The sequence below is a fragment of the Pangasianodon hypophthalmus genome, chromosome 26, assembly GCF_027358585.1.
Source record: "Pangasianodon hypophthalmus isolate fPanHyp1 chromosome 26, fPanHyp1.pri, whole genome shotgun sequence".
NCBI classification, from domain to species: domain Eukaryota; kingdom Metazoa; phylum Chordata; class Actinopteri; order Siluriformes; family Pangasiidae; genus Pangasianodon; species Pangasianodon hypophthalmus.
In genome coordinates this window covers 20,112,144-20,136,628 of record NC_069735.1, presented here as the reverse complement: position 1 = coordinate 20,136,628, position 24,485 = coordinate 20,112,144, and the positions used below count along the sequence as shown (strand labels likewise).

The 24,485-nt window shown below is 39.3% G+C and overlaps 3 protein-coding genes across 3 annotated transcripts; all 3 read right to left on the bottom strand.

Moving 5' to 3' along the window:
* Positions 1-20: 20 nt before the first annotated feature.
* On the bottom strand, positions 21-10,734 carry LOC128317057 (uncharacterized). The gene is made up of 27 exons (XM_053229908.1): positions 10,715-10,734; positions 10,500-10,594; positions 10,194-10,324; positions 9,869-9,993; positions 9,615-9,732; positions 9,325-9,537; positions 7,285-7,455; positions 6,955-7,092; positions 6,724-6,773; positions 6,397-6,529; positions 6,193-6,275; positions 5,933-6,059; positions 4,386-4,576; positions 4,084-4,174; positions 3,873-3,972; positions 3,607-3,779; positions 3,151-3,306; positions 2,482-2,615; positions 2,229-2,362; positions 1,902-1,996; positions 1,631-1,800; positions 1,459-1,543; positions 1,216-1,362; positions 918-1,126; positions 713-816; positions 435-553; positions 21-272 (listed from the first exon to the last, which is right to left on the bottom strand). Exons 1-27 carry the CDS (start codon positions 10,732-10,734, stop codon positions 21-23), a joined length of 3,564 nt encoding a protein of 1,187 aa, XP_053085883.1.
* LOC128317556 (uncharacterized) lies at positions 10,324-12,060 on the bottom strand. Its single transcript, XM_053230015.1, has 5 exons — positions 11,855-12,060; positions 11,665-11,765; positions 11,296-11,414; positions 11,046-11,171; positions 10,324-10,943 (listed from the first exon to the last, which is right to left on the bottom strand). Exons 1-5 carry the CDS (start codon positions 12,058-12,060, stop codon positions 10,746-10,748), a joined length of 750 nt encoding a protein of 249 aa, XP_053085990.1. The 3' UTR covers positions 10,324-10,745.
* On the bottom strand, positions 11,980-20,245 carry LOC128317555 (uncharacterized). Its single transcript, XM_053230014.1, has 12 exons — positions 20,128-20,245; positions 18,227-18,318; positions 15,988-16,019; positions 14,262-14,283; positions 14,038-14,059; positions 13,814-13,867; positions 13,555-13,639; positions 13,309-13,455; positions 13,013-13,221; positions 12,808-12,911; positions 12,530-12,648; positions 11,980-12,367 (listed from the first exon to the last, which is right to left on the bottom strand). The coding sequence occupies exons 2-12, from the start codon at positions 18,276-18,278 to the stop codon at positions 12,116-12,118; spliced, it is 1,098 nt and encodes a 365-aa protein (XP_053085989.1). The 5' UTR covers positions 18,279-18,318; positions 20,128-20,245; the 3' UTR covers positions 11,980-12,115.
* Positions 20,246-24,485: the final 4,240 nt, after the last annotated feature.

Genomic DNA, 24,485 nt, shown 5'->3' with positions numbered 1-24,485 from the left:
ACACACTCGGACTCCATCAATTAGTATGCATAGAATAAACGTGTCTTATTGCGAAAAGAAATGTGCCCTGGTTTGTAGACTACAGAGATCCTCACTTGTATTGCAGTCTGGTGGAAGACTGTCAAGAAGCTGCCAAGTTGATTCCGATCTAAAGATGTGATCACACTGCTAAACACCTCTCTAAACACAGAGTCATTTCCCAACACTCCTGAATCCGGCTGCAAGATGAACTGTGCCTTCTGCTCACTGGACAGTAAGCCTAACACTGCAACCTGCAGGACAAAACATGCATTTCACACATTCTGTTCACACCAGCTCAGTGGTACAGCAGCTGCCTGCCCTCTCCCCCAAAATCCAGAGGCCAACTGGTACTACTATAGTCAATTGCAAACTCACAAGAAACATAGAGTTGGTGCAACTTTGATGTTACTCACGCTGGAGAAATTTGCATTTAGAATTTTGAGCTTTTCCAAGGGGGCATAATTGGAGAAATTGCCAAGGTTCTTTTCAAGCCACTTATTGCTGCCAGAAGTGTTGGAACGACAGCCAGGGTCTGAAAAGATCACAGACCATTAGTTAAATTAATCAGAACATTCTCAAGGGCTCTTGGTTTATTTCATTCAGGCAATCAATTGGCTTAATCTCAACAGGCTAAAAGAAGTATAAGACTGCCAGCTTTCTCTAGTAGAACAATTAAAAGGGGCCTATGTACCTGGGAGGTCAACTCTTGACAGGAAGGGAAAGATGAATGAAGTAAAGACCAACTGCTTCTGTTCCTCTTTCATGAGTGATTCCTGACTGCTAAGAGCTTCCACCCTAAGTTGGATGAGAACAGATCAGATTTTGTCATGAATTACTTCATCTTCATGTCCTAAATAACACACGTGGAGTTCTAAAATTCCATTGTCCATACTTACACAGCCTGGTAGCTCTCACAGCTGAAGCTTTTGGAACTGAGGCTGGACAGAAAGTCTGTGGACACTGATGACAAAAATGGTCTGAGCCTCATCTGGAACCACTCAGTGATGAAAGTGGCATTCATCAGCTGTGCTGCAGTGAAGTCCTTGATTATCACCTCCCAGATGGCATCAAGTATATTTGGGTCAGGCCGAATGCTGCTGTGGGTCTACATGAATGAGTACATACTTCAGTGCATAGCAGTGCACAAATGTTTTTGTTTTTTTTTTCACTACAGCGCCAATCAAATTTTCATACCATGTTTGAAAACCTGTCCAGTACATCATCCAAAGGTCCAGGAAAATTCTGGAAGAAAAGCTTCCAAGCGCCTTTAGAGTAGTTCAGGCTGCTTGGCAGTTTGCATGTGAGCAGTGTGGCCAGATCATCAGAGGATAGAACAACAACCTTGAAAGACAAGAAACAGAGGGTTCTGTGGTCAACTCATCTTCTGCGTAAAAGGACTGAACCTGAGGAGAGGTATTTTGTTCATAGAGGACTCACTGATGAACAGGCATAGGCAGGAATGCTGAAGTTACACAGTACTGCAGAAACATTTCCAGATGCGAACTCGCTATCAAGTGGGTGACTGTGCAGAACAAAGAATAATGTTATACATCTACTAAAAACTTTCTCTATAAAGTTTGCTCCTTTTCCATTTGATAAAAAAGCTCACCTGTCTACACCATAACAAGGGTTGTGGTTGATGATGCCAAGATTCAGTGTGTTCAGATCAGATTGGTTCTGTCGTGACACCCAGGACTGAACCACTGAGGAGTTCTCAAACAGCTTCAGATCAGCTATGTTTACCCCCATTAGATCCCTCACTGTGCTCACATTCAAGATCTGGCACACACAAAAACAGTTTTCATCAAGTTCATCTGCAGTTTTCTTTATTTTACTTCTTATAACTCAAGCATCCACTATGTTCATTTAATGTTTTATACCTTGAGAACAGCAGGGTCCAGACTAATGAATATGGTGATGTCCATACTGATGTTCTGGGTAGAAAGAGCTTGTATATCCTCCACAGGAGCTCCACCTATACACACACACACACACATGTTAACAACTAAATTCATGGTGTGTGGGTGTGTGTGTGTGTATATGTGTGTGTGTGTGTGTGTGTGTGTGTGTGTGTGGGTGGATGCGGGTGTGCATATGTGCATGCGTTTGTGCATGCGTACTTTTCATTCAATCCAACTACTACTGTTCTAAAACACTACACCTGTGTGTGTGTTTAGTATTTCTGTGTATGTGGATGATTGTTTTACCCAGGTAAGGTCTCATAATTTGGTAGTATGTTTTGGCATTGCTGCGCTGATTGCTGAATGAAGTGTTGGCTGTGATGTACAGAGCGGATTTCTGTTCAATGGTACATGAGGAAAGATCTGGAAACAGGACCTCCCTACATAGAGGAAAAAAAATGCAAACTATATGAGCAATAATGCACTCAAATTATTCTCAAATCTCTTTATTCATCCATGTTTGTGTATGTACAGTATGTACCTGTGAGTTTGTACTTACTTTAGGCTCTCAGCATTGATATTTTCCAGTACACTGATGTTTAAAGTACAGATGTTGGAACCAACTGCATTTATTTCAGCACTTCCCAGAGAGCGATTCCCCATGCTCAGATACCTCATAATAACCGCTTTACTCTACAAAATACACAAACATTATTCTAGTAGCAAGCACATCAGTGTCTGAGGATTGAAAATGCTTAACTAGTATGGTTTTGATCTATTACTGGTTTAAACAAGCTCTGACATACTTTAAGTTTAAGATAAAGACCAGACCTGGAGCTCCACCTTCTTCTTCTACACCAACTGTAGGAAATGTAAACACTTCCCTTCATACTAAAATTTCTCTCTCTCTCTCTCTCTCTCTCTCTCTCTCTCTCTCTGAAGGATCAGAGACGCTCTCTCTCCCTCTCTCTGAAGGATCAGAGATAATCCCTCTCACCCTCTATGAAGGATGGCAGATATTGTCTCACTTTCTTTGAAGGATCTCAGACGATCTCAATCTCTTTCTCTGTTTCTCCCAGAGGTGTTGAAAACATGGTCTTAATTCACAAATTGGTTGTAATACACATGAAGACAACACTGTGGTTGTACCCACAGTAGTAATCAATCCAAAAAAATTTTTACAGGTCTCACACACACACACACACACACACACACACCCTTCTATTACCTTTTCTGGTTCCCAGAGTCCATCATTTGAGTCTATCAAAGAAGACAGTGTGTCAATTATGGTAATGTTCCACTTGCTAATGTCATCAATAGTGGCCACACGAGAAGCGGATCCCAGTAGCTGCAGCACACCATCAGTAAGGCCTGATGGGTAAATCTACACATGCACACAAAATCAACAATTTATTATATACCACCTAACACACACTGTCCAAAATGTTGTGTGGGTGAATCCACCACGCACGCAAAGACAGACATTAAACTCACAACACAAAAACAAACCCTGTTTGACAGGGGTACATTTTCAAAACATACAATATGCAAGTATCATATTTAAACCGACACTGTCAGTAATGTCAGAATTTTATGACTGAAAGGCACAAACAACCTCCTCTTTCGTCGTAGTGCTACTGTAGTGCTAAAGAGTCCCAGTGTCACAGTGTTCAGTGCTGCTGACCTGGTTTAACTTGTTCAGAATGACGGTCTGGAGGCTGGTGTCCACCACTTTCTCAGTGATGGCTGCCAGGTTGTTCTGCAGGACAGCGATGTCCAGATACAGATCAAACTGGGTGGAGTTAAAGCCGAAAGGAAACGACGCATCTGCAATTGTCACCGCTGTGATGTTGCTCACTGTTAGACACAGAACAAAGTTAATCACTGAAGGACAGAATCTAAAATATATCCCTGTATCTCAGTGCTTTTTACACTGTAAAGTACTGTTACCTGTAGCACTTTCTGAGTTGCATTCTGTAAAGAATGTCCTCAGCTTCTTCATCGGGATCTTCTGCTTCCTCAGGACTGAAAAGAACTTCCTCCTTACATTCTTCAACAATGCACACACACAGACATAACATTAAATTAGTCCCAAAAGGTCTAACATTGGGTCAATAAATCAATCACAAGCGCAATTTTAAAACTGAACAGTTTTACATACAAAGCTAAGTGCGTTGCAGAGGTCTGATTTGAAATAGACAGCCAGGATGCCGATTTGCTCCACGGTCTGCTCATTCCACGTTGAGGGATTACTGATTAAGAAAAAAAAAATGTCTATGAGATCTTATTCATATCTAATACAATACAGTTATAGACACAAATCATTGCATTTGGTTTATGCCATTTTAACACCAAGTCTAACATTATTAGAACAATTTAAATGCAGTTACGGTTCAGAAATATTTTTCTACAGCTCAACCAAATTCAAAGGTATGCACTGATCTGCAAAAATCTCTGTCTCACCCATAAGCGGTGTTCCCACTGAGGAGCAAAGACTGTACAGCAGTGATCTGAGAATCAGAAAGATCTCCACAGTTCTTCAGTTTCTCCAACATGAGAGGGTGAGAGTTCTGGATGTAGGAGGAGTCCAGTGTGCAGGCCATATTCCCCAGAACCTCCACCTGATAACTGGTCAGGCTCACACCAGATATACCCTACAATGTCAAAAACCACGAAGGAGTGTCACATTAAAACGCAGAATCTGTAAGAACGGGGGTTCTTGTGAGGATTCCAATGTTTAGTGTCAAGATCTCTGACTGTCTTATGTTTGAACATGTTGAATTATGATCTCAGAGATTTGGAGTTCTTGTCTGAAATGTTGCGTTTGCCTCGAGACAGTTTAGTGTCTCCTGAGTGACTGAGCGATTTCCATCACTGCACCCTCTATGCCCAAAACTTTCTTTTCAGTATTTAGAGGTCAGAAAACCTGAGTACAATTCCTGATCTGGGAACTACCCAAAAGCATTCTATTGTTGTTCTATGTCACAGTCGGAATTGAACTTTGCTCACGTGGATTTTCATATGACTGCTATGCTGATGACACTTGATGCATCCTCTCCTTTCCTCCTATAGACAATCATTTTTCTGAATAGAGCATGTAGTAGATGGCAGCTCCTCAGCTGAAACTAAATCCCAGCAAGACTGAGTGCTGGCCAGAGTGTTGCTGTTGTGGAGATGCACGCCCACAGCAAGATCTTGAGATCTCCATGGACAACTCTCAGATCTCAACACCTCACAATGCATGCAACCTTGGGGTATTTCTGGACAATCAATTGTCCTTCACTACTCATATTGCTAAGCTGACTGCTAACATCAGGAGGATCTTGAGGCCATTTCTATCCACAAAGCTCACTCAGGTGCTTGTTCATTCCCTCATCATCTTGAGACTGGACTACTGAATGTCGCAGTTCTGCCCCTGCATACCACCCGCCCGCTGCAACTGTTCAAGAGTGCAGCTGCCAGACTTGTTTTCAACCTTTCCACATTCTCCCACACCAACCCAGAGCTGTGCTCCCTCCACTGGCTTTCTGTTGCTACTGCATCAGATTTAAAACACAAAGACAAAAACGGACAAGCACATGCATACCTGAAGGCACTTATCACAGCCCACTCTCTACCATACTCACTGGCTGTCTTCAAACTAAAAAAACTCAAGACCCATCTCTTCACCAAGCCCTTGTATTAAAACTTCCATTAAACAAATCCCTTGTCTTTTGTCTCTGTTTTTTATTCTGTACTAACCACCAATACAGTTTCAGCGGAATGGTATTCTTACTTCCTATTCATAGACCTAGTGAATTAGCATATTAATATATGTTTTTGATAGGCCACAAAGCACTAATGTAAGTCACTCTGTAGAAGGGAATCTGATAAATGCTGTAAATGTATATTTCAACATTGGAATTTCATGAGACACAAATTGATTGAAAGATTGGGTGACTTGTTTTCCATAACATTTAAGTGCTAATATTGAGTGTTGGTCTATGAACATGTTATTGTGTATGTTTTACCAGGCAGTCCTTTGCATCATTGAACAGGATGGTCTTTTTGTCAAGGCCGTGGGAAAGAACGGAGAAATCTGCTCTGCCCACGGCACTGAAATATGACTGGCAGTTCTCCTTCTGTATCTTCTCATAGCTACAACACACACACATTACAGATAGCATATGACCCATATTCTTAACCTCAGATACTTGAAAACTGGGAATGCAGGGGAAGTGTGCCTTATCTTTTATATACGGTACATTGTGTACGTGAACGTGTTACACACCTGTAGTACAGAAGCATATCAGAGGGGACGTCAGTAAAGCTAACAAATGGATCGTCTTTCACGTAGTTGTACATGCAGGTCAGCTGAAACACAAAACACACTGTGACTGTGTGGTATCTCAGGTACCAGTAAAAGTTTGGGTCCACTTGCTACCTCTGTTTCAGACTGTGTGCGGAATGTGAATGAATATCAGAGTGTATGTACCTGAGCCTCTTTCAGGAGGACCTTGTCTCTGCCTGCACGTGGTCTACAGGCTTTGACTAGATCTTTGGCTTTCTGCTGTGGGAGAGTCTGAAGTGAGCTGCAGGTAAATCCCTGCAGTATTGATGCTGACAGGCTGTGGGGAGAAACACACACACACACAGTCACACACAGACATACACACACTGATGAACCAAAACACAACATCTTATTGGACTCTGGCAGAATCATATGCGTTATCTGGATTGTTCACCCAGTGGTTATTTACACTGCCTATGTAAGCGAGTCAGGCTGTGTTTGTGTGTGTGTGTGTGTGTGTTTCTAACTCACTCTTCTGGATTATCACTGGCATTGGCCACTGCACCAAACAACATCATAGCCTGGTAAAAATCAAACAAAGAATTCAAAATTTTATTGATGCGTTTTACACCCTGAGATCCAAACTAGACAGGAATTCAGACCTCTGTAAGTGCTGTGATCACAGTCAAGCCATGTTACTCTAGGTTTTCAGTATAACAAAGTGATTTACATTTCTCTGACAATGTAGGTCTGTTCAGTTACCTGTTCGTGACTCCAGCTCTTGTTATTGATGAGTGAAACGTCAACAGAGCTCAGTGAGGTCAGTAGAACAAGTGGAATATACATCACGAGTGCATCCGGAACATTCTGTAGCACTTCAGTTTGGTCTACAGAGATTACCTGGGAGAAAGTGTGGGAGCAGACCTTCAACTTTTCCAGACTAAACAAACTGCATTCTGAACAAAGGATTGATTTTAAATTAAATTAAACTGGTATAGAACACAGTAATGTAAATCTCCATTTCAGTAATGTGCTGTAATGTATTTTGCATGTGTGTGTGCATGTGTTCTGTGTGTGCAAGAGAGAGAATACCTTCTGGACAAATGTCTTTTGCAGAATAACTGGTGCTGACAGAATGTTATTGATGAATGCTGGATTCTGCGATAAAGACAGAAGCTGAGACGATGGGATGATGGAGATGGTTGCAGAGGGAACGCCACCGAGGAGTGTTCCCAGGGACTCCAGAGAGGAGGCACTGCTGATCTGTGAGGCAAAACAATCAGATCTTCAACTTTAAAAAAAGGAAAAAAAAAAAATATGAATCTGCTGTTTTCGATCTGAACGCAGGGAGTATTTAAGGGAGTATTTAAATTACAGCACTTTTCTTTATATACAGTCACGTCCATAAATATTGGGACATCGACACAATTCTAACATTTTTGGCTCTATACACCACCACAATAGATTTCAAATGAAACAGCTTTAATTTGAGGGTATTTACATCCAAATCAGGTGAACGGTGTAGGAATTACAACAGTTTGCATATGTGCCTCCCACTTGTTAAGGGACCAAAAGTAATGGGACAATTGGCTTCTCAGCTCTTCCATGGCCAGGTGTGTGTTATTCCCTCATTATCCCAATTGCAATGAGCAGATAAAAGGTCCAGAGCTCATTTCAAGTGTGCTATTTGCATTTGGAATCTTTTGCTGTCATCTCTCAAGATGAGATCCAAAGAGCTGTCCCTATCAGTGAAGCAAGCCATCATTAGGCTGAAAAAACAAAACAAACCCATCAGAGAGATAGCAAAAACATTAGGCGTGGCCAAAACAACTGTTTGGAACATTCTTAAAAAGAAGGAACGCACCGGTGAGCTCAGCAACACCAAAAGACCCGGAAGACCACGGAAAACAACTGTGGTGGATGACCGAAGAATTCTTTCCCTGGTGAAGAAAACACCCTTCACAACAGTTGGCCAGATCAAGAACACTCTCCAGGAGGTAGGTGTATGTGTGTCAAAGTCTACAATCAAGAGAAGACTTCACCAGAGTGTTCACCACAAGACGTAAACCATTGGTGAGCGTCAAAAACAGGAAGGCCAGATTAGAGTTTGCCAAACGACATCTAAAAAAGCCTTCACAGTTCTGGAACAACATCCTATGGACAGATGAGACCAAGATCAACTTGTACCAGAGTGATGGGAAGAGAAGAGTATGGAGAAGGAACGGAACTGCTCATGATCCTAAGCATACCACCTCATCAGTGAAGCATGGTGGTGGTAGTGTCATGGCGTGGGCATGTATGGCTGCCAATGGAACTGGTTCTCTTGTATTTATTGATGATGTGACTGCTGACAAAAGCAGCAGGATGAATTCTGAAGTGTTTCGGGCAATATTATCTGCTCATATTCAGCCAAATGCTTCAGAACTCATTGGACGGCGCTTCACAGTGCAGATGGACAATGACCCAAAGCATACTGCAAAAGCAACCAAAGAGTTTTTGAAGGGAAAGAAGTGGATTGTTATGCAATGGCCAAGTCAATCACCTGACCTGAATCCGATTGAGCATGCATTTCACTTGCTGAAGACAAAACTGAAGGGAAAATGCCCCAAGAACAAGCAGGAACTGAAGACAGTTGCAGTAGAGGCCTGGCAGAGCATCACCAGGGATGAAACCCAGCGTCTGGTGATGTCTATGCGTTCCCGACTTCGGGCTGTAATTGACTGGAAAGGATTTGCAACCAAGTATTAAAAAGTGAAAGTTTGATTTATGATTATTATTCTGCCCCATTACTTTTGGTCCCTTAACAAGTGGGAGGCACATATGCAAACTGTTGTAAATCCTACACCGTTCACCTGATTTGGATGTAAATACCCTCAAATTAAAGCTGACAGTCTGCAGTTGAAGCACATCTTGTTCGTTTCAGTTGAAATCCATTGTGGTGTGTAAATGTTAGGATTGTGTCGATGTCGCAATATTTCTGGACCTGACTGTAAAGTGTAGTTGGTTAGTATTTGAACAGCAATACAAATTTGTTCTTTACAGGGGGATTTGGTGAAATTGCTCTAAACAGACTTGGTCTCGCTTCCAGTATCGTAGACTGACGTTCTTGACAAGTGTACAGTGTACACTCACATTAAAGCCCGCACTAATGATGCTCTGGATCAGGGCATTCACTTGGCCCTGGTCCCAGCCACTGATGTTACTGAGTGTAGACAGAGCACTGTTTATCACACTGGAGGGGGTGGAGCTTATCTGGCCCACAGTCAGGCCCACACACTGGCTGCCCAAAGATTGGATGGTGGATGCAGATACATTGGGGAACTTTGCTACCAGCACCGCTGTGACCTGAGAGGAGAAGAGGATTATAGTTAGCTTGCACTTTGACAGAATAACTGACTGACAGGGTCTCATTGATCGATCACCTCTGGATTCATTTCTGTGCAGAAGTTGTTGATGCTCGTCAGGATGGTCTTGATGTCTGCATCTCCAAGGTGAACAAACATGGAGGAAGGAGTTCGACACAGCAGCTCAGCTGGCAATCTATAAGATCACAAACAACCTTTTAAAAATGCATACAAAGATATTTATCCTTGTATGTAGTCCGTTACCTAAGGGGGTTGAATTGATGAGGCTGGATGAATAAATAGAATAAGTAGTTGTTAGTGTGGAGTGTTACCCGAGTGGGCTGAAGTCAGGATTCTGGATGTATAACTCTGTTGTGTAGTACTCCAGGACACTGGCTGAAATTCCTGAGTTGTTGAACAGCTGAAGATTTTCTGCGTTCTGCAGGAACGCACTCGTCTAAAGGACACAATAAAACACACACATTAATACGTCACTATGGGTGTGTGTTGTGTTAGGTAGATAATACATTATATGTAGATGATCAGAAATAATCATGTGTGTGAATGTCTGAATGACTAACATGTATGATTACAGGTATGTTTGTTGTTGGTGTGTGAGTTTGTGTGTGTGTGTGTGTGTGTGTGTTAGTATGTTACCATGTTTCCTGTTAGGAATGACTGCAGGTCAGCGAGGTTAATGAAAGTGATGAAGAATCCGATGTTGTCAGCAAACCAGGCGGTGGAGTTCAGAAGAGGATCTGAGGAGTTATAACAGCGGGGGCTGCCATCTGCAAGATACACATACAGATAGTTATGTTGAGACTCACATACTGTGCACACACAATTATAGGAAATGAAGCATGGATTGCTTCGATTGAAGGATATGCAGTACTATTCAGCAGAGAGAGAGAGAGAGAGAGAGAGAGAGAGAGAGAGAGAGAAGAGAGATATAGTTATTCTTACCGCTGCTGTTCAGATACACTTTTATGGAGCTATACACATCAGCTGGGGTGAAATCAGTTGTGGAAAAATTGTAGTTGTCCCCCAGGATAGACACCCTGCTCACAAGCACACACAAACACACATTTATACATACATACATATATACATATAGAAGTGATTTTAGTACAGATCCTCAATTTTTTAGCCAAGAGACAGGGGGCAGTGTTTGTGCTGACAACCCTGTGTAATGGTACATCAAACAAATACTCACAGTTTCCTGTATGACAGACAGGAGGCGCCACTGAGCTGGGCAGAGCTGATGAGCTGAGAACTGAGGTAGGGCAGGTAGTGAACCAGGGTGACATTAAACCACTGTTCTACATCAGCCTGAGACGAGGCATTGAGAGCACGAGGCCACACACACCCCAACGTGTGGCTGGCCAAAGCTGAGGATAAAACAGACCCCTGTAGAGAGAAACAGGGATTATTCTATGAGCTAATCCTGATATAATAAAGGCAAGTAATCCACATGGACTAAAAGGGTAGGTGAAATGAAGACAGGTGTACCATCTCCAGGTATTGATTGGTTCTATTGTAGTTGTTGAGGAGTGTGCAGAGCTCAGAACCATCAATGACTGTGTTTGGCCTGTTCAGAAACTCGCTGAGTTCTTCCGGAGAGATGGAGCACAAAAGCTAGAGGACACAGAGCAGAGACAACGCACTCGTTACAGAGGGAGATGTTGACAGCTCATTGGCTGCCGCTTAAACTATTAGTGAGCGACTCACTGACACGATCAGTGTTATAGAGCATAAATACCTCTGCCTGTCGGTCAGCTGGGATCAGAGACAGGAAATCTTTCAGGTCAGGGAATCCAAAATTGAGGAACATCTGTTTCAGGAACACGTAGAAGCTTCCTCTGCCGTAGCAGCTCAGGCCTGTGAGGCAATATAGGGCACTAATGAAAAAAGTCTGTGGTGAATTCGGATTGATATTAGACCAGTGAATGTGGGACACTCCTGATCTAGCCCAAATTCTTCATCTGCCAATCACATCTACTGATCACTGCCTGCACACTGGACTAGGCTGAGTCAGCAAATACACAAGCAAGAACACGCACACTTGAACACACACACACACACACACACACACACACACACACACACACACACACACACAGAGACAAACCTTGGCTGGACTGGTACTTGAGATAGTCTTGTGTGTAATTGAAGACAGTGTCGGACTGTGTTGCAGAGAGGTCACTGTACACATTATCAAGTCCTTTCACTCTGTAAACACAACGACATAGAAGTCAACAAGTTAAAAATCAAAGAAAGTAAAGAATAGATCTGTGCGTTCATGTTGAGGAGGAGCTCACATCTCTCTGTAGGAGTCACAGCTGATGTTCATGGGGATGATCGACAGGGTGTTTGGACCAATCCCAGGAAGGAAGAAGGAAAGGTAAGTCTGGAACCACAAGGCAAAGTCCCCTGGGCTGAAACTTTGGAAGTGAGGCACCAGATCCAAGAGTGTCATGTTCAGAATGGTGTCTGATATTGCTGAAGGAATGCTAGTCATGTTCATCTGCAAACACACAGCAGCACGGATTAACAGTCTGGACACACTCGGACTCCATCAATTAGTATGCATAGAATAAACGTGTCTTATTGCGAAAAGAAATGTGCCCTGGTTTGTAGACTACAGAGATCCTCACTTGTATTGCAGTCTGGTGGAAGACTGTCAAGAAGCTGCCAAGTTGATTCCGATCTAAAGATGTGATCACACTGCTAAACACCTCTCTAAACACAGAGTCATTTCCCAACACTCCTGAATCCGGCTGCAAGATGAACTGTGCCTTCTGCTCACTGGACAGTAAGCCTAACACTGCATCCTGCAGGACAAAACATGCATTTCACACATTCTGTTCACACCAGCTCAGTGGTACAGCAGCTGCCTGCCCTCTCCCCCAAAATCCAGAGGCCAACTGGTACTACTATAGTCAATTGCAAACTCACAAGAAACATAGAGTTGGTGCAACTTTGATGTTACTCACGCTGGAGAAATTTGCATTTAGAATTTTGAGCTTTTCCAAGGGGGCATAATTGGAGAAATTGCCAAGGTTCTTTTCAAGCCACTTATTGCTGCCAGAAGTGTTGGAACGACAGCCAGGGTCTGAAAAGATCACAGACCATTAGTTAAATTAATCAGAACATTCTCAAGGGCTCTTGGTTTATTTCATTCAGGCAATCAATTGGCTTAATCTCAACAGGCTAAAAGAAGTATAAGACTGCCAGCTTTCTCTAGTAGAACAATTAAAAGGGGCCTATGTACCTGGGAGGTCAACTCTTGACAGGAAGGGAAAGATGAATGAAGTAAAGACCAACTGCTTCTGTTCCTCTTTCATGAGTGATTCCTGACTGCTAAGAGCTTCCACCCTAAGTTGGATGAGAACAGATCAGATTTTGTCATGAATTACTTCATCTTCATGTCCTAAATAACACACGTGGAGTTCTAAAATTCCATTGTCCATACTTACACAGCCTGGTAGCTCTCACAGCTGAAGCTTTTGGAACTGAGGCTGGACAGAAAGTCTGTGGACACTGATGACAAAAATGGTCTGAGCCTCATCTGGAACCACTCAGTGATGAAAGTGGCATTCATCAGCTGTGCTGCAGTGAAGTCCTTGATTATCACCTCCCAGATGGCATCAAGTATATTTGGGTCAGGCCGAATGCTGCTGTGGGTCTACATGAATGAGTACATACTTCAGTGCATAGCAGTGCACAAATGTTTTTTTTTTTTTTAACTACAGCGCCAATCAAATTTTCATACCATGTTTGAAAACCTGTCCAGTACATCATCCAAAGGTCCAGGAAAATTCTGGAAGAAAAGCTTCCATGTTTCTTTAGAGTAGTTCAGGCTGCTTGGCAGTTTGCATGTGAGCAGTGTGGCCAGATCATCAGAGGATAGAACAACAACCTTGAAAGACAAAAATTAGTGGTTGAAGTTTTGCTAATTCTTTGCATAACAGGACTGAGCCTGAGCTGGTATTTTGCATTTTGTTCATTTATTACTCACTGATGAACAGGCATAGTCAGTTATGCTGAAGTTGCACAGTACTGCAGAAATATTTCCAGATGAGAATGCAGTCTCAACTGGAAGGCTTTAAAAGAATACAATTAAATATAACATTACACAACTGTTATTGCTTTTTGAAGTTTATTTTTTTGTGTTTAAAAATTGTAGCTTATTGTATAAATAACTGAAGAAATAAAGTCAACACACATTTAGTTATGTTTAGTCATTTAACTTGATTTACAAAAAACTTGCAGCTTACCTGTCTACACCTTTACAGACGTTGTTACTTGTGCTGGTAATATTCCCATCCGTGCTGTTGACAATAGCAGTATTAGCACACACTTCAAAAGTGTTAATGGTCGTGGTCTTGTTATTTTGCCATAATTCATATTATTTACAGTGGTGATATTATTTACACACTGTTGATTATTTGAAATAATATATGAATATGTTACTAAAAGCTACATGTTGAATAATACATACCACAAAGTGTATGACTGTGTTGCTGCAATTGGGAAAATGGGTTTATAATGGTTAGAGGTGTCTTATTTAAATGCAACAGGAGTTCCTTGAGCATAGTATTGTAATACCTTGACTCCAGAACTCATTTTTACACCTTATGTAATTTTAATGAAATCATCACACCAGATCTGCAGCATTATAAGAGATATTATACTGACTGCATTAATAAATGGTTGTACACTTACCGTTGGTTTCAGTTGAGTTGCACTGAAAGAAAATTAATCAGACAGTGTAACATATAATTTGTCATTGAACACTGAACAATTTTTGTCAATATTATGTACACGAATATGACATTTAATGTAAGCTTTAATACTGTATGTAACAACTCTCTATGTAAAGACTCTTGAGAATAAAACAATTGCTCCTGCAACAAATACTTGTTGGTACTGGAAACAGCAAAAGTCATTAATAGCCTATCTAATGGGTTACAATATAGCTAAAGCCTAGAGCCTCACACAGTTAATAAAATCAATTAAAATTGCTTTAATATATATATTCTTCCTCCATCTGTCCTTTATTTTTCATTTATGTATTTTTATTTGTGTCAACCAATTACTGATCACTGTTGCTCCCAATGACCAGTCAATGATCACTGTTTCGCCCAACCAAACACTGTTCACTATTTTTCCCAGCAACCAATCACTGATCACCAGTGTGTCCACCAACACACTTCTTTGTTCTTCATTTTAGATGCTCTTCTGGGTGATATTTACAGCAGGTTCAGTGAATATGCAAATTAGGCTATGACATCGTCTGGTGGCTTTTTGAACATGCATTAGTTACTCTTTCCAGAACAGAGTTGGCAACACTGTTAGCCTTGTCTCTGCCTAGTGAGTTACTGCTTCTAGAATATATTACAAAAGTCAACATAATTTCAACACTACACCTCAAAAAATGTCTTCAGTTTGATTCACAATGTCATGCCATAATAAATTTTGCCTCTTTATTTCACTGATTAGAAAATGCAATGTTATCTTGAATTAGATTTGTGTTTCTGGCAGGTTATAGAGTATAGCTGTCTGTATGCTTTTGCCTCACAAAATGAGTGCTGCATTCCTATAATCATCAATTGCTTCTTGTGCATAATGTTGCATCAGACCCTGCCCAGGGAAATAAGCCAAGCCCCTTCATCTTCATACAAATAGTGATCAGAAAACATTACAGGAGCAGAGTAGGAAATAGATAAATGACTCAGTGTTCAGGAATCAATAAAATAGGCAACTTGCAAACACATACGCTCTTTGTCGACTACAGCTCAGCATCTCACAGAATATTCTCTGGCAAACTGATCTCCAAACTCCACAGCCCCGGCCTCAACACTTCAATTTGTAACTGGACTGTGGACTTTCTGACTAACAGACCGCAGAATGTCAGACACCTCTAACACTCTCAACACCGGTGTTCCACAAAACACCCATAACTGTGTACCAATCCACAACACGAACACTATCATTAGATTTTACAGATGACACCACAATCCTTTGCCTAATCTTAGACAACAATGAGACATTAACCCTTTCCTGTAAAATGAAACACATCATACCTAACTTTATAAATACTAACATATGTGTAACCCTAAAGTTAACTTTACACAGAATTTTCACAATTTCCTAGAAACCATTGTCATGTACTGCTGACAGACAACCTTTAAATTTGAAATGAAATGATCTCACAACAGGATTGCCCACATTCCACCAAAGCACAGATCCATAAATTTTTTTAGCTCTTGTCGAGTTGGCAGAGCTGAACATATAGATATAGATTACATATAACTGAAGATAGGTGAATCATTGTATTTATGAAATCATTTAATTTCTTTTTTTTTTACTATATAATAATTTGTAACTCGTTAGACCAGCCTATTAATGATTTTTGTTGTTTTTTGCCATTCCCATAGAGTTTTCTTACCTGTACTGCAGTGCTCTGAGCTGTGTAGTATCCTGAGCACAAAATATCCCATATTGTGAACAAACTTTGACATTTTAATAAATCAAATTAAAATAATAAAAAACATTGGCACAATCACAGTAAGTCTACACACCCCTGTTAAAATGCCAGGTTTCTGGTGATATAAAAAAAGAGACCAAGATAAATAATTTCAGAAATTTTTCCACCTTTAATGTGACCTATAACCTGTACAACTCAAACTGAAAAACAAACTGAAATCTTTTAGGGGGGGCGAGTAAAAATAAAAAAACAAAATAATGTGGTTGCATAAGTGTGCACACCTTCTTATAACTGGGGATGTGGCTGTGTTCAGAATTAAGCAATCACATTCAAACTCATGTTAAATAGGAGTCAGTACACACCTGCCATCATTTAAAGTATCTCTGATTAACCCCAAATAAAATTCAGCTGTTCTAGTAGGCTTTTCCTGACATTTTCTTAGTCACATCTTACAGCAAAAGCCATGGTCCACAGAGAGCTTCCACAGCATCAGAGGGATCTGATTATTAAAAGGTGTCAGTCAGGAGAAGGGTACAAAAGAATTTCCAAGGCATTAGATATACCATGGAACACAGTGAAGACCATCATCATCTAGTGGAGAAAATGTGGCGCAACAGTGACATTACCAAGAACTGGATGTCTCTCCAAAACTGATGAAAAGACCAGAAGAAAACTGGTCAGGGAGGCTGCCAAGAGGCCTACAGCAACATTAAAGGAGTAGTACATGTGACAACAATCTCCCGTATTCTTCATATGTCTGGGCTATGGGGTAGGGTGGCAAGACGGAAGCCTTTTCTTACAAAGAAAAACATCCAAGCCCGGCTAAATTTTGCAAAAACACATTTGAAGTCTCCCAAAAGCACGTGGGAAAATGTCTTATGGTCTGATGAAACCAAGGTTGAACTTTTTGGCCATAATTCCAAAAGGTATGTTTGGCACAAAAAGAACACTGCACATCACCAGAAGAACATCATACCCACAGTGAAGCACGGTGGTGGAAGCATCATGCTTTGGGGCTGTTTTTCTTCAGCTGGAACTGGGGCCTTAGTCAAGGTGGAGGAAATTATGAACAGTTCCAAATACCAGTCAATATTGGCACAAAACCTTCAGGCTTCTGCTAGAAAGCTGAAGATGAAGAAGAACTTCATCTTTCAGCACGACAACGACCCAAAGCATACATCCAAATCAACAAAAGAATGGCTTCACCAGAAGAAGATTAAAGTTTTGGAATGGCCCAGCCAGAGCCCAGACCTGAATCCAATTGAAAATCTATGGGGTGATCTGAAGAGGCCCGTGCACAGGAGATGCCCTCGCAATCTGACAGATTTGGAGCGTTTTTGTAATGAAGAGGGCGAATATCTCCAAGTGAAGATGTGCCATGCTGATAGACTCATACAAGACCGAGTGCTGTAATAAAATCAAAAGATGCTTCAACAAAGTATTAGTTTAAGGGTGTGCACACTTATGCAACCACATTATTTTGTTTTTTTATTTTTACTCACCCAACCTAAAAGATTTCAGTTTGTTTTTCAGATGAGTTGTACAGGTTATAGGTCACATTAAAGGTGGGAAAAGTTCTGAAATGATTTATCTTGGTCTCATTTTTTTACATCACAGAAGCCTGGCATTTTAACGGGGGTGTGTAGACTTTTTATATCCACTATATATATATATATATAATGTATGTATGTATTACACACATACATTCAGTGCCATATTAAATAAATCTTTAAATAAAGACACAGGACTCATAATTTAACTAAAATTTTTAAAACCTGCAAGAATAGTTCCTTTGTAAAAGTTAAACACAAATAAACAGAGATGCTTTTTGTTTTAATGGAGTCAGTATTTAAATTATTGAAACAGACTTATATACATTAAAAATAATTTGCTTTGATATTGAGAATAATATCTTTTAATTTCTTTAGTATTCTGTGCATTGTATTACACTAAATACTGATTTCACTTATTTTTATTTTTTTGTTGTACATCAGATTATTTATTAATATTTTTATTAGTAATAAAGTATTTTATAATATAATACACATTTAGATTTATTAATAATTAATGTATAATATTTTGCAAAGCATTTTGGGAATGATTATTATGTGTGATACAAATTATTATTATTATTATTATTATTATCATTATTATTATTTTGTATGCATTGATGTGTAATAAAATAAATGACATGTCCTACCTATGCAGAGAGCACAGAAGATGAGTGCTCGGCAGCTGATGTTTCGTCTCATCTTTGTTTCAGTTTGTTTGTTAGCACATAGTTCATCGGTCCTGAAGGAAACAAGAGAAAATTACCCAAAATATCAATGAAATTAAAATATAAACATATATTGTATCTGCATTGAACAACACTGAACAATACAGGAAATGCAGAGGTCATTCTGAGCCATACTGTGTTTTATACACTGAATTCTCTAGTGGCCGGATGCTGTTCATTACGTTACACATGTTTGAGTTTAAAGTGAATATTTTATTTATGGTGATATAATTACTGCAGGTAATGTTGCAGTTCCTTCCCTATTCTGAAGTCACATGACCCTAAAATTCAATCTCATTGTTATTGATCTTTAACAGGTTTAATTTAGAATTATTTCCTCATATGTGAATTAGTGCCAGATTTCACACATCATAACACTTAATCTCCTTAAACACTGCACTCAGTAGCAATTTCATCTAACGATGCTGCAGTTATTATAGCATGTTGCTATGCAAACACTATTTAAATAGTTTTTTTTTTAAATTAAAGAAGTGGTGTGTAAGAATCATCAGTACAGTGAGGTGACACTCAGCTGTTTATCCGCATTTATTCAGGTTGATTCTGGTTTATATGTAACAAAAACACATGTATTTATACTCATTTTAATGTTCATTTCACTACATTAAACTAATTTGAATTTGAAGTTTTATGTTTTCTTTTTTTAAACATTTTATATTGAAATTATTTTGCATGATAATTGCAAACTTTAGCACATTATTTTGCACTTAATGTATTAATGATAAGACAACACAGCAGCAAGAATGGAATTATATGTTGTAATTTTTGCACATTAAACCTTTTATTTAAAAAGAAAAAACACTGTGTCTTTGACCCTCAGGGAATAAAGCTAGAATCCATCGCCAGGTACTGCAGTGTTTGCTACGTTTGTTTTGCTGCTGTTGGCAATGCCTCAAATTTTTCCCACCACACAGGATTGCCCACATTCCACCAAAGCACAGACAATTTAAAATATATTTTTTTAACTCAGGTTAAGTTTCGTCTGGTAATTGTGACAGAGCTGAACATATAGATATGCACTATAGATACCTTAAGAGAGATGAATTGTACATGACCAAAAGAAATATAAACAGGTCAACAATGCAAAGTGGTAACACCTGTTTCCTTCACTCAGCCTTACTTAACACATTAACTTCAGCATTAACACAGCATAGGTAACAACTAACATAGGTGTTTTTAACCAAATCACCAAGACATGCATTAGCCAATGTTCATTCCATCAGTGAACAAAATTAATCATGCATTAACCAAAACCTTAATGAACATTCAGAACTTAACTATAATACCGAACTGATGCTGAAGAAAGTTCCATATATTTAAAGTTATGCTAATTTATATACATTTACTTTTAAGCATGGAATGAGTGAACATTAATTCATGTGAATTTCATTAACATTTAAACAAAAGTCAATTAATACTTGTGTTAACTTACTGTGTTACTTCAACATTACATACACTTTATTAATGCTGAAGATTATTGCTAATGTTAACTAACACAGTAAAACTGTTAGTCAAGGAAACCTTCATGTAAAACATTACCAAATTGTTTTAAAAATATATCTATTGTCCCTATAAAAGTGAAATGAATTAGACAATGTTCATTGTTAGAGCACATTGTTCCTCTTTGTCTCTTATAAAATAAAACTATTTTCCAAACACACATGCAGAACAACCAGCTTTGAACTCAATACCTGCCTGTAGTTATTTCCTCCAAAACTAATATAAACCAGGAGTGATATGTTAGCTGTGCACCATGGAGCTGGTGTGTATATGTGTGTGTGTATGTGCAGCAGAGATGTTCTTACCTGCGTGATGCCGCAGGTGTGTGAAGAACAAGCGACAGGTAGGACAGGTGGAGGTTAAATGTGTGTGTAGGGTGGAGCAGACTTTCACTGGTACACACTGCATCAGTCAGGCTGTGGGTTTGGTTTCTGATGGCTACAAATACACATGAATGCACACTGAATCTGGTTCCTCTCAAGGTTTCTTCCTCATATCATCTCAGGGAGTTTTTCCTTGCCACCATCGCCTCTGGCTTGTTCATTAGGGATAAATTTAAATCTATTTGGATTTCTGTAAATCTGCTTTGTGACAATGTCTATTGTTAAAATAAAATAAATATAAATAAAATTGAATTGATCACAAGTATGAAATATTCATGTCTATACCTACACTCTTAGAAAATGGGTTCTTTAAAAGGTTCTTTGATTGTATAAGGGTTGTTAGCTTTATAGAAACATTTAAATATGGTTTATATTAGTTCTTATATCCTTCTTCTTCTTCTTCTTCTTATTATTATTATTATTATTATCATCATCAATTAAAGCAATGCATCGGTCAGCCCTAATAGTTTAATTATTGCGCTGTTGACACATTTAATTTTAGCCCTCTCATCTAATCTAATTTATTTATAAAAAATTCATTCCTTGAAATAAGCAATTAAGATGTGTCTCCATGTCCTCCATGTGAAAAAACTTTTATACTAAAGTGATGATATTATTAATTAAGTAATAATGACATTAATTAATAAGGTTAATTAATTGGGTGTATTTACAGGCAAAACAAAGTTCAATGTGACATACTGTGGTTACGTCAAACCATGTAATTCTCACTTAGCTTTTGAATACCACTCAAGTCTGTAGTTACATCTGAGGAGTCTATAGTGTATAATTATATGTAAGCATACAATTTCAGTATTAAATCCTTACTGCACACTTTTCTCTGAATATGGCCCTTGGTGAGGACCACACCCAGTTTTGCATCTACTGAGCTATATAAAAGTATATTTGAAGAACCGTAAATATGTTGTAAAATATTTTACACTTGAGGTGCATGAGCCACAGAAGCACTACCACACCCAGTCTAACAGCTAACACCCAATTCCTACATCCTCAAAGCTGACAGGTAATGTTCTCTTTCTCTGTTCACACGTCACTCTGAACTGCACATGATTATAATCCAGGGGAAATCTGATTCGTCCAAGCACTACGCAAATAAAATTATTGCAAAATAAATCAAGCTCCTCAACATGATAAAAACTGAGTGCTAATGGAGAGTTACACACTACACTAACACTCCTGGCTCCGCTCCTTTCTAAAGTTTCATAATCTTGCTGTTCATGCTGATGTTTATAGTATATTTATAGTGATAGCTGCTCTCATTGAGCAAGTGTTGTTTTAATCCCTAAATTAGTTAATAAAGCCTCATTCTTTAAGATACAATCCACTCCAAAAGTATTGGAACAGCAAGGCCAATTCTATTGTTTTTGCTATATGCCAAAGCTATTTAGCTTTGAGATCAAAAGAATTTCAGCTTTCATTTCCTCATATTTTCATCTAGACGTGTTAAACAACCTCAGAACTTCTGAATTCATTCTGCTGCTACCATCATGAGTTCCATCATCAATAAAAATTAATAAGCCTGTTCCAGAAGCAGCCATGCAAGCCCAAGCCATGACACTACCTCCACCAAGCTTCACCCATGAGCTCGTATGTTTTGGATCATGAGCAGATCCTTTCTTTCTCCACACTTTGGCCTTTCCTGCTGATGAGAGGTTTGCATCTTGTGGTTTGGCCTCTATATTTCTGCTCTCCAAGTCTTTGAATGTTGAATTGTGATACCTTCACCCCTGCCCTGTGGAGGTTGTTGCTGATGTCACTGACTGTTGTTTTTGGGTTTTTCTTCACAGCTCTCACAATGTTTCTGTCATCAACTGCTGTTGTTTTCCTTGGCTGACCTGTTCCATGTCTGGTTGTTAGTGCACCAGTGATTTCTTTCTTTTTCAGGACATTCCAAATAATGGATATGCCCAATGTTTGTGCAATGGCTCTGATCACTTTTCCCTCTTTACTCAGCTTCAGAATGGCTTGCTTTCCTCTCAAAGGCAGCTCTCTGGTCTTCATGTTCCTTTACCCTTAACAACACGGTCTTCACAGGTAAAACCCAGGACTCAAACCAAGAGTAGACATTGTTTAAACAATCAATTTAACAGGGCACACCTGGCCAACAAGAAACACCTGTCAGTCACATGGTCCAATATTTTTGATCACTTCAAAAATGAGTGGCCTTAAAAAGGTGCCATGTTCTAAGAATTGGGTACACCCCTGTACAATATCACTTAAATATCAAATGATTAAAAATTGCATCATCTCTCAATAATTGCATTGCATCAAAGCCGCAGTGGCCATCCTCCTAAAATGACACAACAGACAGTGCGCTACTTGCTCTGAAAAACAGACAGGCAAGTGTTTCAAACTTGGCACAGGGGTTATCAATGGAATCAGAGTTCCTGTGACAGCTCAGGCAGTGCAAAGGACATTGCATAACATCAAACTCTATGGACAGCGTCCAAGAAAAAAACCCTTGCTTGCTTTTCAACACAAAACTGAAGGATTAAACTTTGCTAAAGAACATGAAAAGAAGCCTAATGAATATTGGGAGCACATTCTTTGGTCAGAGGTAAATGAGTTCAGATGCGATCCAGCAGGTTTGGCGTGAACCTGGCCAGGACTACCACAATGAATGAGTAGTCCCAACAGTGAATCCCAGTGAAGTGGGAGTGTGAGGATATGGGGCTGTGTGAGTGCAGAAGGTGTTGGGGAGATGACATTTATAGACAGAACCAGGAATACCTGTGGATATACAGAAATACTAGCTGACAAGATGACTCCCAGTCTCTAGAAGCTTGGCAGAAGAGGAATATTGCAGTATGACAGCAATCCAAATACACTGCCAAAATCACACAAAAGTTTCTAAAGAAGAAAAAAGTGAAGAGTATGACCTGGTCAAGTATGTCACCTGACTCAAATTCAATAGAACACCTTTGGGCTATTTAAAGAGAAAGGTAGAGCAACACAACCCCTCCAGCAAAGAGCAGCTGAAACAAATAGTCTCTGAAGAATGGCAGAACATCTGTCCAGAAATTTGTGCAATACTGGTGTCCTCCATGCCAATGAGGCTTGAGCCTGTCATCAAAAATAAAGGTGAACATATGAAGTATTGAAAAAAATAAAAGATTTGAATCTCAGTAATGAAAGGTGTACTGACCTTTGTCGCATTGAGTCCCTGCTGTGGGGCCTGTATTTTTAATATAGTAAATATAGTACGTATACTACTTTACATGAGAGCAAATACTCTACTGTTCAACTTGGAAGTAATGCAATTACTGTAAGTTGATACAATTTTGAATCATTTGACATTTAAGTGATATTGCACAGTGCTGTTCTCACTTATGCGGTATACTGCAGATGTATCATGAAATGAAATATATCATGAAATGAAAACTGAAATTCTGATGTGTCATCACATATTCATCTTTTGATCTCAAACCTAAATGTTTTCAGGGTAAAGCAACAACAAATTGGTCTTGCTGTTCCAATAATTTCAGAGGGGACTGTATTTTCCCCAGATATTTCCCCGGCTACAACATTATTTAAAATAATTTCAGATCACTCTGTCACTCAGATGAAATGAGCAACACTGAGATTTGTGAATAAATCATATCATTATTCATTATTCAATCATATTATTATTCATTATTATTATGTCATTAACAGGCAGCGTCTCAAGTTATGTCCTGTATATAGCAGAGATAAGAGCTGAGAGAGAGAGGGTATGTGTTTAGTTACATTTAGTTACATTAAATACTCGGTGTTGAGTGTCTCTGGTCTTCAGTACACAAGGGAAAAATCAGAACATCTTATATAACACTGTATGATAACACTGTATTACAGTGCGTGTATTAATACTGTGTTAAATCACCCAATTATAACACTGTATCATAACACCTCATTAAAACACCATATTCTCATATTATTACAGTCAGAAAAGCGTGTTAGAAAAGAATAGATATTTTCTCTCACATGTCACGTAACTGGCCTTTATTCAGGTTTATTTTCTACCTGGGTGGCCTGTTTCTTCTACATTTTTTAAGTACAATGTCCTTTCATCTGTAGGTGCCTGAGGATTTCTTTCTAGAGAATTCCTACACGCACACACACATGCACAATTACCTAACTTTTGTTGTATACATTCAGTGGTATTTTTTGTGTACTTTTTACCTTGGCATTAACCTAAATCTTCAGCTAATCCTCTATACAATTGTTCTTCTTTTCAATTACTAATCATAGCCTTTACTTAAAATTCAGAATAAAAAAATAAAGTG